The 17150-nt window shown below is 49.2% G+C and overlaps 2 protein-coding genes across 3 annotated transcripts; both read right to left on the minus strand.

Moving 5' to 3' along the window:
* Positions 1–2346: 2346 nt before the first annotated feature.
* LOC307207239 (elongation factor 2-like) lies at positions 2347–4436 on the minus strand. Its single transcript, XM_079961052.1, has 3 exons — positions 4352–4436; positions 4117–4249; positions 2347–3172 (listed from the first exon to the last, which is right to left on the minus strand). Exons 1-3 carry the CDS (start codon positions 4379–4381, stop codon positions 2979–2981), a joined length of 357 nt encoding a protein of 118 aa, XP_079817178.1. The 5' UTR covers positions 4382–4436; the 3' UTR covers positions 2347–2978.
* A 1260-nt stretch (positions 4437–5696) lies between these two features.
* LOC307207336 (uncharacterized protein) lies at positions 5697–7131 on the minus strand. 2 transcript variants are annotated; one of them, XM_079961108.1, is made up of 5 exons: positions 7052–7131; positions 6842–6918; positions 6405–6717; positions 6224–6300; positions 5697–5922 (listed from the first exon to the last, which is right to left on the minus strand). In XM_079961108.1, the coding sequence occupies exons 2-5, from the start codon at positions 6887–6889 to the stop codon at positions 5869–5871; spliced, it is 492 nt and encodes a 163-aa protein (XP_079817234.1). In that variant the 5' UTR covers positions 6890–6918; positions 7052–7131; the 3' UTR covers positions 5697–5868. The 2 variants fall into 2 exon arrangements, with proteins under 2 accessions (XP_079817234.1, XP_079817233.1); XM_079961107.1 differs by lacking the exon at positions 5697–5922 and having other exon boundaries at positions 5948–6300.
* Positions 7132–17150: the final 10019 nt, after the last annotated feature.

Here is a 17150-nt window from a genome sequence, read left to right on the forward strand (position 1 = left end):
GGGCAGAATGCAGGGTTGGGACTGGCAATACACAACGCCCTTTCTGCAGCCAGCTGTTGGGAGCCCTCCATAAGGAATTTTGACAGGTGGAGATAACTCACATGTACATGATGCCGTGCGATTGACCTGTGGGTTGCCCCACACAGCCAGTCCGCCCACTCGGTGGGGTCAGGTAGTAAAGATCCGGACCCCAAAGCCCAAACGATTTCCCACCTGAATATATCTAACATGAGCCTCCCCAAACACAAACTTCAGGCTGAGTCTACCTTAAGAGCCATTAGGCTGGCAGGTACCAGCAGGCCAGACGCGGGTGGCGCTGTGGGTTAAACCACAGAACCTAGGACTTGCCGATCAGGTAGGCGGGACGGGGTAAGCTCCCGTTGCTTGGTCCCTGCTCCTGCCAACCTAGCAGTTCGAAAGCACATCAAAGTGCTAGTAGATAAATAGGTACTGCTCCAGCGGGAAGGCAAACGGCATTTCGGTGCGCTGCTCTGGTTCGCCAGAAGCGGCTTAGTCATGCTGGCCACATGACCCGGAAGCTGTACGCCGGCTCCCTCGGCCAATAAAGCAAGATGAGCACCGCAACCCCAGAGTAGGGCACGACTGGACCTAATGGTCAGGGGTCCCTTTACCTTTACTTTTTACCAGCAGGCCAGACTGTGTGACCTCAGTGCTTGCAGATATCAGGCTGTCTCAAAAGACAATGGAGTGCACCTCCAGGGGTGAAATCAAACCACTGTTAGCAGCACCCAAGTGACCACCCCAGGGCAGATAGATAGCCGTGTTGGTCTGCCATAGTCAAAACAGAAGGGTGGTGGGAATGGGTGATTGGCAGATAGCTGTGATGAGCCTGTTGACGACTCTTAACGACTGCAATAGGTCTTACAGGAAAATCTAACGACTGCAATAGGTCTTACAGGAAAAACTTAAAACCATGGAGAGACCTGGTCTGAACAAAGACATTGGATTCTTATCTCATTATACATGACAAAGCCATTTTTCACCTTCTCACCCCTTGCTTTTTCCTGTCCTATCTGCCAATCACCCATTCCCACCACCCTTCTGAGTAATACCCCTCCCCACCTTCTCACTATATAGAAGGGTCTGGTGACTTCTGTTTCAGTGTATCTGAAGAAGTGTGCATGCACACGAAAGCTCATACCTAGAACTAACTTAGTTGGTCTTTAAGGTGCTACTGGAAGGAATTTTTTTATTTTGTTTTCACCCCAGGGCGTAAGCCTGGGCAGTGAATATGGCGGTCCTGCGCTGCGCAGATGACAAGACTGGCTGATGGGGTCCAAAGGAAAGCAGAGCAAGACACCTGGATGCAGGTGTTGCAAGTGTACAAGCACCGCCCAACCATTTGAGGGAATCCATTTAGGATTTGGGCAGTTTACTCCTTAACCCTTTCCTCTCCCAAAGGTGTCTTGGCAAGGCAGGAGAGGTTTAGTGATTAGGACAAATGTCAATTTCCCATTTTTTCCAGTCACAAATTCAGTTCCATGTTTGATTTTCAGGGGGGTGGTGGGGCGTTTGCTTGTTTCTTAAAAGCTCTAATGAAAATTTCTCCCAATATCCAGATTCTCATATGCAATTTTGCTCATACACACATTATGGCAAGCAATTTTCTGTAATATACAGTAATGCAGTTTTCTGCCACTCGTTTAGACATTATGGCATACGTTGGGCTGGATTTTCTAAATTCAGAGAAGTGTGACTTTCAAAGGATAGCCATTGTTTCGGTTTGCCTGTTGTTTCAGGAAACATGAAACAAGTCCACTTATTTATTCAGTGAAGTGTATATACCTCTTAATTATCGCAAAGATATCATTCACTCAATCACTACTGGTCTGTATTCATGTCTGTGAGAGTCCCCAGGCGACCTATTTTGATTGCTTGCAAACAGGTTCGATTATATCTATTCCTTATCGAGCCTGCTGTTTGCAAGGGAAGAGGGGGTGGTAACAAGTTAATGAGCACTCATCCTGATTTGCTTGCTGGGACTTTGCGAAAACCATCCTGTGTGTTTTTGACCAGCTATTCACAAAAATTAAACCCAGAGGCCTTCAGCCGCTAATGCTCCACAGGTTCTATTGTCTTTATTGACAATTCTATTGTCTTTTGAAAAGACCGACCCTGGGTTGCATGACAGTAATCTACGCCAAAATCAGGGAGCTGTGAAGCTTCCAAGGCGCCAGCAAAGAACTGTGTGCACACATACAACCCCTGCACTAAGCGCACCGTTTTCTAAGTAAAACTGCTTTCGTACAGCACAGATGAGCTTGCTTCTAAGTGTGTGGGCTCAGGTCTCAACGGCTCTTAAAGACATCCAAAACAACAGGCAGCCTCGTCTTATTAAATTTATTATTCCAGTGGTACTAATACATTGATTTGCACAATGACACCCATTTAGCAGAGAGGCTGCGGGCCTTCTAGCTTTTGCCCAACTAGAAAAGCCTCCCGCCCTTTTCTCTCCCAATCCTAAAAGAAAATTCCTCCAGACTGCCCCCCCCCTTCCCCATCGAATCCAGTATTTGAGTATGGAATGAAATTTCACGCACCCTTTTCTTTTCGGAAGTTTTCCTGTCCTCCCCAACCTGCAAACCAAGGGACGAAAAGACAGGTTTTCCCCCCCTTCACTTGGTTTTGAGCGTCAAATAAATATGGAGGCGGGCAACGTTTCAGTTGCATCAAATGGAAATGTATTTTTGGAAGTTATAATGGCACTGGGTGAGCGGCCCCGCTAGTTCGTGTGCAGACGGCCGGGAACCTCTAAGGCTGAATGCAAACACGGCTCTTTTTAAAATCTGTCCCGAGACGGAAGATCAAGCAAGGAAGTGGCCCCAATGCCTTTTGCAAGACACCTGCGGCACTGATGTTATTATGCAAGTTAAATTTGGAGTCCCACAACATACATTTTTAAATTTATTCTTTTACATCTGGTGTGGCATTTTTAATTCTGCTTGGTTGATTGGTTTTTACAATTTGTCCAGGAAGTTATCTAGTGCGGGAATGCCCTCCTTCAGCCCTTTGCGCTTGCGGGTCTCGGCGACCACCTGGCAGGGGCGGCTGGTGTTGTCAAACAGGTCTCCGGGCAGGATCTGCCAGTGGTCAAACACACACTGGGGGAAAGCCTGGCCACCCGTGTTGGATCTCAAGTCAGCAGTGAAGCCTGTGAAGAGGGAGAGAGGGAGAGAAGGAGAGAGGGAGAGAGAGAGAGAGAGAGAGAGAGAGAGAGAGAGAGAGAGAGAGAAGAGTTTATACTATAAGCAAACAAAACTGCAAGACAGAAATACAGGTGTTCAAGTTTACCCACACACCCCACAACCAGCTCCTTGTCTTAACTAAAAGCAGCATCATGGAGGCATAAGGTAAAGGGACCCATGACCATTAGGTCCAGTTGTGACCGACTCTGGGGTTGCAGCGCTCATCTCGCTTTCTTGGCCAAGGGAACCGGCGTACAGCTTCCGGGTCATGTGGCCAGCATGACTCAGCTGCTTCTGGCGAACCAGAGCAGCACACGGAAACGGCGTTTACCTTCCCGCTGGAGCGGTACCTATTTATCTACTTCACTTTGACGTGCTTTCGAACTGCTAGGTTGGCAGAAGGGACCGAGCAACGGGAGCTCACCCCGTCACGGGGATTCGAACTGCCGACCTTCAGATCAGCAAGTCCTAGGCTCTGTGGTTTAATATTAGTGATAATTTATACCCAACCCATCTGGCTGAGTTTCCCCAGCCACTCTAGGCAGCTCTCAACAGAATGCTAAAAACACGATTAAACATCAAACACTGAAAACTTCCCTAAACAGGGCTGCCTTCAGATGTCGTCTAAAAATCAGATAGTTTATTTCCTTGACATCTGATGGGAAGGCGTTCCACGGGGAGGGCACCACCACCGAGAAGGCCCTCAAAGCTGGGCCTCAGTGTCCAAGCTGAATGATGGGGGTGGAGACGTTCCTTCAGGTATAATGGGCCATTTAGGGCTTTAAAGGTAAGTACCAACACTTTTAGCCTGGGAGACAACCTCTGATCGATCCTTCACACCTCCAGCTGCTGACAAAAGTCACCTGGAAGATGCAAGTGCCAAGGGAGGCTGATAAAAGCTGACACTTACCAAAGGACTCGTTGACAGGAAGATAGGCCTTGACCACAAACATGGGGGTGCCGGCCACCTGGGACTCCTCAAAGACGTGCCCCCGCTTCCTGTTCAGCACGCCATAGATGCCACCCGCAACCTGTTCTGGGCACTGGAAGGGGAAGAAAGCGGGTATATGTTACAGCACTGCACGGAGTCAAGCCAGCGGGCTGCTGCCGCCTCTTAAGAACACAGCCTGCCTCCAGTTACCCACCTGGATCTCCACAAGGTAGATGGGCTCCATGAGGCGGGGCTGAGCCGTCAACACGCAGGCATAGAGACACCTTCTGGCCGTGGGAATGCGAAAGGCTGGGCTGGATGAATCCCAAGCCGGAATTAAGATCGCTGGAAGAAATATCAACAACCTCAGATATGCAGATGACACAACCTTGATGGCAGAAAGTGAGGAGGAATTAAAGAACCTCTTAATGAGGGTGAAAGAGGTGAGCGCAAAATATGGTCTGAAGCTCAACATCAAAAAAACGAAGATCATGGCCACTGGGCCCATCACCTATTAGGAAGTCCATATTTCAAAACAGGAAGTTTTACATCATTGTGAAATTGTATAATTTTGCACTAACGCATACTTGTTTTGACATTCATGTACCTTATTGTTCGCGTTAGTAATTACTAACTTCCGAGGTTATGTAAAAATCACCTGCAAGAGGTTCGGGGCGCCAAATCTATGTGTGCGTTTAGCGATCTCGCGGCATCCTCGCAACGATCCTGCAAAGCTGGCGAGGCAGAGAGGAGTGGCGCTTTGCCCAAGCCCTCTTAATGACAACCCAGCTTGCCCTGCCTTGAGTCCAGCTGCTCCTCCGCTGGTGCCAAGCATCATTGGTGCCAGGCATCCCGTGGATCACAGCCCCATAGTGAGAAAACTCACAGGCCCCCTCCTCGCTGAAAAGCAGCGCTGGGAAACAGAGGGAGATTTTCCGTGGGGTTTTTGCAGCCCTTTCCTCAACACCACCTGCTGCATCTCTTCTCAAAAGCCACCCTCCCCTCAAGTCTGCTTTTTATCAATGAATCAGGGCCCGTGTGTGTGTGTGTGTGTGTGTGGTCACTTTCGCTCACCATTCGCTGTCGCTCATCATTTCTGCCTGTCATTCTCACCTCGGACCTCCTGGTTTTCACCCCTCGGATTCGGCGCAGCCTGAATTTCTGGCTCAGTTGAAATAACTCCTCGGAATCAGCCTTCACAGCCCGGTGCCCTCTGGGTGTTCTGAACTGCAACCTGCGTTGGCTGCGGGGGGTGCTGGGAGTTGTAGCGCAGGGCGCCCGGCGGGCGCAAGGTTGTGGATTGCTGCTTTGGACAATGGAGAAAATGTTGGCATGGTAAATTAGCGACAAAAGGTCAGAACTGTTGAGGGGACCTGAGTGGTGGGATCTAGGGGTATTATGGGGAGGGTGCTGTGATGGTGTTTCCTGCTTGGCAGGGGGTTGGACTCGATGGCCCTTGTGGTCTCTTCCAACTCTATGATTCTATGATTCTAAGAAATGGAGGCAGTGAGAGATTTTACTTTCTTGGGCTCCATGATCACTGCAGATGGTGCCACTGCATTCCTTATCAGCTATAGCTCCGCCTTATCCATTTCTGTACTGCTTCCATGTTATTTTGATACTGGCTCTTGTAGGAACGCCTTGGTTTTAAGTATGAGAGTTGGTCTGGAAGTCTGGAGCAGGGTGTTCTCCCCGCTCCGTGCAAATTCTCCCTTCTTCCTCTTACCTGTATTATTTGCGGGGAGGGGGCTTCAGCAGCAGCCACAGCGGTGCAGCAGTCCTTCCCTGCAAGAAAGAAGGAATCCCTGAATGTGTGAATGGTCTGTCACTGACCAAATGACCAGGGACGGGGCTTCAAGAAGCCGTTGCAGGAAGTCGAGTCTCAGGTGAGCAGAGGGCTCTTGGGTTCGAATCCTGTTTCTGGCGAGGGCCGTACCGATGGGGGGCAGGGGGGCGGGCTGCCCCAGGTGCTATCCTGAAGGGGGGTGACATTCCGACGCGCCCCCTGCCGGCGCCCCGCAAACCCGCAAATCGCGAGCGGCAAAGCATAGAGCGGCAAAGCACTGAAACCCCCCTGTCCCCTTACCTGTGAGGCGAGAGGCCGTTGTCTCGGCTCCAGGCCCTCCCGGGATGCGGCGGCTCCCAGGCTGAACCTTCTCCTCGCTGCAAAACAAAGGGAGACATCAGCCGGAGCCTGGCTCCCAGCCACGCGAGCCCCAGTCTGGGGCAGGAGGGTGGGGATCTGAGAAGGGGGCATTTCATCCTACCTGATCTTATTAACTGCCCCACCCTGAACTCCTCCATGCGGGCAGCGTCAGGGCTCCCTCCCGACCGGCCTGGCACAGAGGCAGCAGCCAAAGTCTCCCCCGGCTCCGGAATCACTTGGGAGGCGTTTTTGATGGGGGGAAGCCTTGGCTGCTGCTTCTGCGCCAGGTACGGCCAGGCAGGAGCCATTCCCGCACGGGGAACGGAGGGAGGGTGAGGCAGGCGAGGATCAGGAACCGCCGGGAACCGCCGTGATGTTCTGCCGATCTTCGTCCCGGGAGCAGGCGCTGGAGCCTCATCCCTGGAGGCGTTGCCCTGTGGAGGAAGCAGAAAGCATCTGGTGAGTAGGGGCTGGGGCGGATGAAAAACTACTGCCCCATTTTTATGGCCCCCCAAAAGAAATTCCACAAGGACTCTTTCCTTCCTTCTGTCCCAGTACCTGATGTTCGCCACGTCCGCCACGTCCCTCCAGGGATTTCGCCAGCATGGGGTAGACGGTGGGGAAAGACTCCCTCCCTGCAAAGGAAATGGAGGAATCAGCAAGCGCCTGGATCCCAGATGATAGCACCAGTCTGGTGCATGAGGGAGGGGGGGCACGGGAAGGAAACATTCCTAAAATATGGGGCACCCTATTGGCATTTCCACTTACCTGAAGTGGGAGCCTTTCCCCCTCATACTGGCGGGCCTCTCGCCTAAGGAAGAAACAAGTTCTGTTAGTCTGATTGCTTGGAGGAGTTGGAACCAAATAAATATACAGATGATAATATTCATTATTATCACCTCTATATTTAGACATGTTGGTGGACAAATTTGGGAGTCGATTTTGTGCCCCACCCCTCACCTGCGTCCCTGGCGGGGGCCCACCTCACCACCCCCTAGCTAGGGCCCTGCCTGGACCACAGAGAAACCTTCATAAAAGTACAGGGATCTCTAAATCAGGCCTTCCTCCTCCACCCCCAAGGTCCCTGGGAAACACTTCCCCGGCCACACAAGGTCACAACATACCTCCAGATGTTGCTGCGTTTTCCTGCACCGCTGGGCTGCTGCTGCTTCCCCAAACCACGGCCCTGCAAAGAGAAAAGGACATTGTACTCTCTAGGGGGCAGAACAAGCACTCCTGCCAGGCTGCCCATGCCCACGTCACCACAGGCTGCCAGCCTGCTCCTGTCTGGGCGCCTGACCCTTGCTTGGAAGGAGGGGGGCAAGGGGCTGGGGCGAGACGGGACTGCAACCCCCAACCCAGCCCTGTTTCACTCAGGTCAGCACCATGACCACCCTGCACATGTGGGGAATGGATTCCCCATGGAATTAACCTACCACAATCTCCAGAGGTGCCCCTCCAGCCGCCTTCATGTTTGGGCGGAGCCTTTTATGTCCTAGGAGACAGAAAGGAAAATAAAAAAAACATGGGAAGAGGTTACAGGTGGGAAGACTTATAACACCGTCTAGAAATGACACCAAAGAAGGATGTTCTTCTCATTATAGGGGATTGGAATGCTAAAGTAGGGAGTCAAGAGATAAAAGGAACAACTGGCAAGTTTGGCCATGGAGTTCAAAACGAAGCAGGGCAAAGGCTAATAGAGTTCTGCCGAGAGCACAAGCTGATCATCACAAACACTCTTTTCCAACAACACAAGAGACGACTCTACACATGGACATCACCAGGTGGGCAGCATCGAAATCAGATTGATTATATTCTCTGCAGCCAAAGATGGAAAAGCTCTATACAGTCAGCAAAAACAAGACCTGGAGCTGACTGTGGCTCAGATCATCAGCTTCTTATAGCAAAATTCAAGCTTAAACTGAAGAAAGTAGGGAAAACCACTGGGCCGGTAAGATACAATCTAAGTCAAATCCCTTATGAATACACAGTGGAAATGAGGAACAGGTTTAAGGATTTAGATTTGGTAGACAGAGTGCCTGAAGAACTACGGATGGAGGCTCGCAACATTATACAGGAGGCAGCAACGAAAACCATCCCAATGAAAAGGAAATGCAAGAAAGCAAAGTGGCTGTCCAACGAGGCCTTACAAATAGCAGGGGAGAGAAGGCAAGCAAAATGCGAGGGAGATCGTAAAAGATACAGGAAATTGAATGCAGATTTCCAAAGAATAGCAAGGAGAGACAAGAAGACCTTCTTAAACAAGCAATGCAAAGAAATAGAGGAAAGCAATAGAATGGGGAAAAAATTGGAGATATGAAAGGAACATTTCGTTCAAAGATTACCAAGGACAAAAGTGGTAAGGACCAAACAGAAACAGAAGACATCAAGAAGAGGTGGCAAGAACACACAGATTTCCTTTTGTTTGTTGTTGTTGATTTCCTTTGTTTGATCTTGTGGTGTTCTGTGTCGCTGGCTTTTGCCGCAATAAAACTTGACTTGACTTGACACAGAGGAATTATACCAGAAAGATATGGATGTCTCGTACACCCCAGGTGTGGTTGCTGGCCTTGAGCCAGACATCCTGGAGAGTGAAGTCAAATGGGCCTTAGAAAGCACTGCTAATAACAAGGCCAGTGGAAGTGATGATATTCCAGCTGAACTATTTAAAATTTTAAACAATGATGCTGTTAAGATGCTACACTAAATATGCCAGCAAGTTTGGAAAACTCAGCAGTGGCCAGAGGATTGGAGAAGATCAGTCTACATCTCAATCCCAAAGAAGGGCAGTGCCAAAGAATGCTCCAACTACCGCACAATTGCACTCATTTCACACGCTAGCAAGGTTATGCTTAAAATTCTACAAGGCAGGCTTAAGCAGTATGTGGACCAAGAACGAAAACAAAAACCATCCCAATGAAACGGAAATGCAAGAAGGGGGAGAAATGGAGGCAGTGAGAGATTTTACTTTCTTGGGCTCCATGATCACTGCAGAAGGTGACAGCAGTCACGAAATTAAAAGACGCCTGCTTCTTGGGAGAAGAGCAATGACAAACCTGGACAGCATCTTAAAAAGCAGAGACATCACCTTGCCAACAAAGGTCCGTATAGTTAAAGCCATGGTTTCCCCCAATAGTGATGTATGGAAGTGAGAGCTGGACCATAAAGAAGGCTGATTGCCGAAGAATGGATGCTTTTGAATTCTGGTGCTGGAAGGAGACTCTTGAGGGACCCATGGACTGCAAGAAGATCAAACCAATCCATTCTGAAGGAAATCAGCCCTGAGTGCTCACTGGAAGGACAGATCCTGAAGCTGAGGCTCCAAGACTTTGACCACCTCATGAGAAGAGGAGACTCCCTGGAAAAGACCCTGATGCTGGGAAAGATGGAGGGCACAAGGAGAAGGGGATGACAGAGGACGAGATGGTGGGACACTGTTCTCTAAGTTATGAATATGAGTTTGACCAATCCGTGGGAGGCAGTGGAAGACAGGAGTGCCTGGCGTGCTCTGGTCCAGGGGGTCAGAAAGATTGGGATACGACTAAACGACTAAACAACAACAAGTTGCTTTGGGAGACGATAATCAGGCATAGCCCAGTTCTGTGAAGCTTGGAGGGGGGGTGAGGCATATGGGCTTTAGCAGCACAGTGGTGCCTCGGGTTAAGAACTTAATTCGTTCTGGAGGTCTGAAACTGTTCTTAACCTGAGGTACCACTTTTGCTAATGGGGCCTCCCGCTGCCGCTGCGCCACCAGAGCACGACTTCTGTCCTCATCCTGAAGCAAAGTTCTTAACCTGAGGTACAATTTCTGTACAAGCCAAGCCCTGGCTCCATGGCTCACCTGAATCAAGAGAATCATCTTGCCGCCAATATGGCTGAGACCCCATTCTTGCTGCATTAAATGACCACATCCTCGGAGCAATGGCAGCTATGTCCAGTTCAGCTCCAGCCCCCCCCCCTCGTGCCGCCTTCTAGAACCCACCACTCTCAACTGACTCTCACCTGCCCCCCCTTCAAACTCCATTTCCAAGCCTCCTTCCATCTTCCGTCTCCACCAGAATTCCACTCTCTCTCTCTCTTCCCCCTCCCTCCCTGCTTGACATTCCCTTTGGAATTGTAATAGCATCACCTCACAATAATAATATTGCCACTCATCTCCTCTAGGCCTCCTACCTTGAGAATCAATCTTTCTCTACCAACTCTCACTGTCATCTGACAGGTATCCCCTTTAAAACCAGCGGGGGTCAAAGTGTGCTGGGATGAGGCCACTGTGGGTCAGGCCAGAGGGGGCTGGTGGGGGTGTGGTTGTGCCTCCCCTTCTTCTGCATCTTGCTCCCCCGCCTGATCCTTCAGCTGCTCGAGAGAATCATAGCATGGCAGAGTTGGAAGGGGTGCCAAGGGTCATCCAGTCCAACCCCCGGCAGTGCAAGGATCCTGCCCACAGCCAGCCCTGGCTGGGCTCCACACTCCCACCACCTTCTTCCCAGCCGGATGCACAGACCCCTTGCCATTCTGCATGGGGTGGGGAAAGGGGAGAGAGAGATGTTTTGCTCCCTGTCCCTCCGGACATGGATATGAGAGCCCTGTCAATATCTCAAGGGCGTCCCAGGGAGGAAGCTTGTCTTCTCCTGCTCCAGAGGCCCTCAGGATCTGAAGCCATGGCTTCAAGCGACCAGAAAGGAGATTCCGACTCCAGGAAGAACTTTCTGACAGCAAGAGATGTTTGACAGTGGGAGGAAATCCCTCGGAAGGCGGTAGACTCTCTTTCTTTGGAGGTTTTTCAGCAGAGCTTGGACGGCCACTTGCCATGGGTTCTTGAGCTGAGATTCCTGCATTGCAGGGGTTGGACTAGAGCGTGTTACTTCCAGGTTTCGATGCTCGCGCATGTGCCGACGCGCAAAATGATGTCACGCGCATGTGCAGAAAGGCAAAAAGCGGTGCGTGCGTGTGCAGATGTGCCATCGCTAGTTACGTTCGCTTCTGGAAGCGAATGGGGCTCCGGAACGGATCCCGTTTGCATCGTGAGATACCACTGTACTGTAGCATATATTCAACACAAAAAACAGCGGCAATTTGTTTTTGACAAAGGACAGCTGGACATATAAAGGGCCCCATTACCTTCAGTAGCTTCAGGCCTCATCAATCCTAAATCCGGCCCTGCGTCGGACGTTTAGTTTCCAAAGAACGTTTGCAAACCAGAACATTCATTCCGGGGTTGCAGTATTTGGGGACCGGAATGCAAGGCGTTTGAGATCCAAGGTATAACTGTATGTTCTTTTAAATATTTTTTTTTCTCCGTGAAAAAGACCCTGATGTTGGGAAAGATGGAGGGCACAAGGAGAAGGGGACGACAGAGGACAAGATGGTGGGACAGTGTTCTCAAAGCTACCAGTATGAGTTTGACCAAATTGCAGGAGGCAGTGGAAGACAGGAGTGCCTGGCGTGCTCTGGTCCAGGGGGTCACAAAGAGGCGGACACGACTAAACAACAAGAAGTCACCATGTTCCCTAAAGCACTGGGGATCAGCTTGTCCAGACCTTACAACCCACCTCTGACTTCCCAAGCTGCAACATGGGACCGACTTCCGCATTTCTGCTTACAGTTTACTCTTAGAGGAGGAGGAAAGCGGGGAGGGGGGAATTCACTGGCAACCAATGCACCCAAATTCACTGGCATCCCTTGGGTTTCAGACAGTACATGGGTACAGTGGTGCCCCGCAAGACGAATGCCTCGCAAGACGGAAAATTCGCTAGACGAAAGGGTTTTCCGTTTTGGAGGTGCTTCGCAAAACGAATTTCCCTATGGGCTTGCTTTGCAAGACGAAAATGTCTTGCGAGTTCCTGCGGGGGTTTTTTCCCTCCCCCCCCCTTTCCTAAGCTGCTAAGCCTCTTATCCACTAAGCCGATAAGCCGCTAAAAGCCGCTAATAGTGCTAATCTGCTAAGCTGTCAATGGGCTTGCTTCGCAAGACGAAAAAACCGCTAGACAAAGAGAATCGCGGAACGGATTCTTTTCGTCTTGCGAGGCACCACTGTAGTTTTAATTTCGTGACTGCTGTCACCATCTGCAGTGATCATGGAGCCCAAGAAAGTAAAATCTCTCACTGCCTCCATTTCTTCCCCTTCTGTTTGTCAGGAGGTGATGGGACCAGTGGCCATGATCTTAGTTTTTTTGATGCTGAGCTTCAGACCATATTTTGTGCTCTCCACTTTCACCCTCATTTAGAGGTTTTTTTAATGGTGACTTTATGGGACAATAAACTCCAACTGCTCCTAATCCTTGGGCATGCCAGCTGGGGCCCAAGGAGTCCAACATCCTCTGGAAACCCCAAGGCAGCTAATGTTCCTCCAGGATGCCTCCAGCTAAACTGGCCACCATCGTGCCAAGCATTGGGCAAATCTACTTTAGAATGCAGTGCACTTGGCGTTCAGGCTTGTAGACACTTCAGAAACCAGGCATGGCAGCAAGAACTGTACATGTGAGCAGTACATGTGAAAAGGATCTAGGAGTCTTGGTTGACCACAAACTTGACATGAGCCAACAGTGTGACGCGGCAGCTAAAAAAGCCAATGCAATTCTGGGCTGCATCAATAGGAGTATAGCATCTAGATCAAGGGAAGTAATAGTGCCACTGTATTCTGCTCTGGTCAGACCTCACCTGGAGTACCGTGTCCAGTTCTGGTCACCACAGTTCAAGAAGGACACTGACAAACTGGAACGTGTCCAGAGGAGGGCAACCAAAATGGTCAAAGGCCTGGAAACGATGCCTTATGAGGAACGGCTAAGGGAGCTGGGCATGTTTAGCCTGGAGAAGAGGAGGTTAAGGGGTGATATGATAGCCATGTTCAAATATATAAAAGGATGTCACATAGAGGAGGGAGAAAGGTTGTTTTCTGCTGCTCCAGAGAAGCGGACACGGAGCAATGGCTCCAAACTACAAGAAAGAAGATTCCACCTAAACATTAGGAAGAACTTCCTGACAGTAAGAGCTGTTTGACAGTGGAATTTGCTGCCAAGGAGTGTGGTGGAGTCTCCTTCTTTGGAGGTCTTTAAGCAGAGGCTTGACAACCATATGTCAGGAGTGCTCTGATGGTGTTTCCTGCTTGTCAGGGGGTTGGACTCAATGGCCCTTGTGGTCTCTTCCAACTCTATGATTCTATGAACTCTTTTTTTTTTTTAATATATTTTATTAAGGGTTTTCTTGTTTTACAGTGTAAGTGTAATGCCTCGTTTTTTGTTTTTTTTTCCCGTGTAACATTTTTACAAATCCATTTCATTTGTTGAGGCATTAGGGGGAGAAGAAAAAAGAAAAGAAAAAAAAAAAGAAGAAAGGAGGGTGGAAGGAGGGGAGATGGATGGGGGTGGGGTGGGGTAGCGGTGTTTCTATTATACTTAATGTATGTAGTTTGGTGTCAGCGTGCTTGTGTTGTTCACTTGTGTTCCTTTGGTGGTGAGAGAGGTTGGGGTTGGCCTAGGATGTGATTGTTTGTTTGTGATTGGCTGTGGTGATCTTTGTTTTCGTGTGTGAGTGAGGTGGGTGGGTGTTTTGGATCAAGTTAGCCATATTGATTTGTATGCTGTTGGTGGATTATTGTCATTGTCCTGTTGGGCTGTGTATGTGATAAAGGGGAGCCATACCGGGGTGAAGGTGTCTTCTTCTGTTTGTCCCCGTGTCAGTTTCAGTTTGTTAGTTAATTTTTCTAGTAGGGCTGTTTCCCATACTATTTTGTACCATTGGTCCATGCTTACTCCTGACAGGTCTCTCCAGTGTCTGGTTATGGTGTTTCTGGCTGCTGAGAGTAGGTGGGTTATGAGTTCTTTGTGGAGTAAATGGGCATTGTTGTCTTGGAAGATGTTTAGTAGGGCCAATTCTGGGGTGAAGTCTAATACTTGCTTTGTTATTTTACATATTTCTTGCATGGCTGTTGTCCAGAATAGTTGGATTTTGGGATACTCCCACCACATGTGGAGGTATGTGCCTGTGGAGGTGCACCCTCTCCAGCATTTTGGTGAGGTTCCTGGGCGTATTAGCGCTAGTTTCCTTGGTGTTAGGTACCACCTGTAGGTGAGTTTCAGTGTGAGTTCTTTTCTTTTCGTTGATATGGATTTAAAGGGGGGTTTAGACCACATTCTGGTCCATTGAGTGGGGTTAATCTCGTAGCCTATGTCATTCTCCCATTGTTTTTTGATTGCGTCTAGGGGATTTGCGGGATTTTGGAGTAGTATTTTGTATATTGCGGATACCGTCCCTTTACCATTTCCCTTTGTTGTTGATTCCATGAACTCTTGTGGATACCTGGTTCTTGCACCATACCACACTCAGTTATCGGCTGCCTTTTTTGTTTCCTGGACCAATTCAAGGTGCTCCTTAAACTTCCTAAATCAGGAGCGGGAACTGCCCCGAGATCTACAGATAAAGGGCGGTTATATGAATTTATTAAATAATAATAATAATTCTGCTTGCAAGGCCATTTCCCCCAAACCCCACCCTCCCATGCTAGATAACAAACACAGATCGCAAGGGACGGGTTGATTTTTGCTTGGAGCAGTGTGTTCCCTGTGCCCATCAGCTGGGCAAAATGCAGGGTTGGGACTGGCAATACACAACGCCCTTTGTGCAGCCAGCTGTTGGGAGCCCTCCGTAAGGAATTTTGACAGGTGGAGACAACTCACATGTACATGATGCCGTGTGATTGACCTGTGGGTTGCCCCACACAGCCAGTCCGCCCACTCGGTGGGGTCAGGTAGTAAAGATCCGGACCCCAAAGCCCAAATGATTTCCCACCTGAATATATCTAACATGAGCCTCCCCAAACACAAACTTCAGGCTGAGTCTACCTTAAGAGCCATTAGGCTGGCAGGTACCAGCAGGCCAGACGCGGGTGGCGCTGTGGGTTAAACCACAGAACCTAGGACTTGCCGATCAGGTCGGCGGTTCAAATCCCCATGACAGGGTGAGCTCCTGTTGCTCGGTCCCTGCTCCTGCCAACCTAGCAGTTCGAAAGCACATCAAAGTGCTAGTAGATAAATAGGTACTGCTCCAGCGGGAAGGCAAACGGCATTTCGGTGCGCTGCTCTGGTTCGCCAGAAGCGGCTTAGTCATGCTGGCCACATGACCCGGAAGCTGTACGCCGGCTCCCTCGGCCAATAAAGCAAGATGAGCGCCGCAACCCCAGAGTTGGTCACGACTGGACGTAATGGTCAGGGGTCCCTTTACCTTTACTTTTTACCAGCAGGCCAGACTGTGTGACCTCAGTGCTTGCAGATATCAGGCTGTCTCAAAAGACAATGGAGTGCACCTCCAGGGGTGAAATCAAACCACTGTTAGCAGCACCCAAGTGACCACCCCAGGGCAGATAGATAGCCGTGTTGGTCTGCCATAGTCAAAACAAAATAAAAAAATTCCTTCCAGACCAACTAAGTTAGTTCTAGGTATGAGCTTTTGTGTGCATGCACACTTCTTCAGATACACTGAAACAGAAGTCACCAGACCCTTCTATATAGTGAGAAGGTGGGGAGGGGTATTACTCAGAAGGGTGGTGGGAATGGGTGATTGGCAGATAGCTGTGATGAGCCTGTTGACGACTCTTAACGACTGCAATAGGTCTTACAGGAAAATCTAACGACTGCAATAGGTCTTACAGGAAAAACTTAAAACCATGGAGAGACCTGGTCTGAACAAAGACATTGGATTCTTATCTCATTATACATGACAAAGCCATTTTTCACCTTCTCACCCCTTGCTTTTTCCTGTCCTATCTGCCAATCACCCATTCCCACCACCCTTCTGAGTAATACCCCTCCCCACCTTCTCACTATATAGAAGGGTCTGGTGACTTCTGTTTCAGTGTATCTGAAGAAGTATGCATGCACACGAAAGCTCATACCTAGAACTAACTTAGTTGGTCTTTAAGGTGCTACTTGAAGGAATTTTTTGTATTTTGTTTTCACCCCAGGGCGTAAGCCTGGGCAGTGAATATGGGGGCCCTGCGCTGCCCAGATGACAAGACTGGCTGATGGGGTCCAAAGGAAAGCAGAGCAAGACACCTGGATGCAGGTGTTGCAAGTGTACAAGCACCGCCCAACCATTTTAGGGAATCCATTTAGGATTTGGGCAGTTTACTCCTTAACCCTTTCTTCTCCCAAAGGTGTCTTGGCAAGGCAGGAGAGGTTTAGTGACTAGGACAAATGTCAATTTCCCATTTTTTCCAATCAGGAATTCAGTTCCATGTTTGATTTTCAGGGGGGTGGTGGGGCGTTTGCATGTTTCTTAAAAGCTCTAATGAAAATTTCTCCCAATATCCAGATTCTCATATGCAATTTTGCTCATACACACATTATGGCAAGCAATTTTCTGTAATATACAGTAATGCAGCTTTCTGCCACTCGTTTCAATGTCCACTTTAGCCTAATGTAGACATTATGGCATACGTTGGGCTGGATTTGCTAAATTCAGAGAAGTGTGACTTTCAAAGGATAGCCATTGTTTCGGTTTGCCTATTCTTTCAGGAAACATGAAACAAGTCCACTCATTTATTCAGTGAAGTGTATATACCTCTTAATTATCGCAAAGATATCATTCACTCAATCACTACTGGTCTTTATTCATGTCTGCGAGAGTCCCCAGGCGACCTATTTTGATTGCTTGCAAACAGGTTCGATTATATCTATTCCTCATCGAGCCTGCTGTTTGCAAGGGAAGAGGGGGTGGTAACAAGTTAATGAGCACTCATCCTGATTTGCTTGCTGGGACTTTGCGAAAACCATCCTGTGTGTTTTTGACCAGCTATTCACAAAAATTAAACCCAGAGGCCTTCAGCCGCTAATGCTCCACAGGTCGAAATTCTATTGTCTTTTGAAAAGACCGA

This window comes from Podarcis cretensis, assembly GCF_951804945.1.
Source record: "Podarcis cretensis genome assembly, chromosome: 18".
In the NCBI taxonomy this organism is placed as follows: Eukaryota; Metazoa; Chordata; class Lepidosauria; order Squamata; family Lacertidae; genus Podarcis; species Podarcis cretensis.

Coding starts and splice junctions, on each gene's coding strand:
- LOC307207336 (XM_079961107.1), bottom strand. CDS start 6,889: ATGCTGGCGAAATCCCTGGAGGGACGTGGCGGACGTGGCGAACATCAG. Junction 6,718..6,841: donor GCGGACGTGGCGAACATCAG/GTACTGGGACAG, acceptor CTTCCTCCACAG/GGCAACGCCTCCAGGGATGA. Junction 6,301..6,404: donor GGGGCAGTTAATAAGATCAG/GTAGGATGAAAT, acceptor TTTGTTTTGCAG/CGAGGAGAAGGTTCAGCCTG.
- LOC307207239 (XM_079961052.1), bottom strand. CDS start 4,381: ATGGAGCCCATCTACCTTGTGGAGATCCAG. Junction 4,250..4,351: donor TCTACCTTGTGGAGATCCAG/GTGGGTAACTGG, acceptor TTCCCCTTCCAG/TGCCCAGAACAGGTTGCGGG. Junction 3,173..4,116: donor TCCTGTCAACGAGTCCTTTG/GTAAGTGTCAGC, acceptor CCCTCTTCACAG/GCTTCACTGCTGACTTGAGA.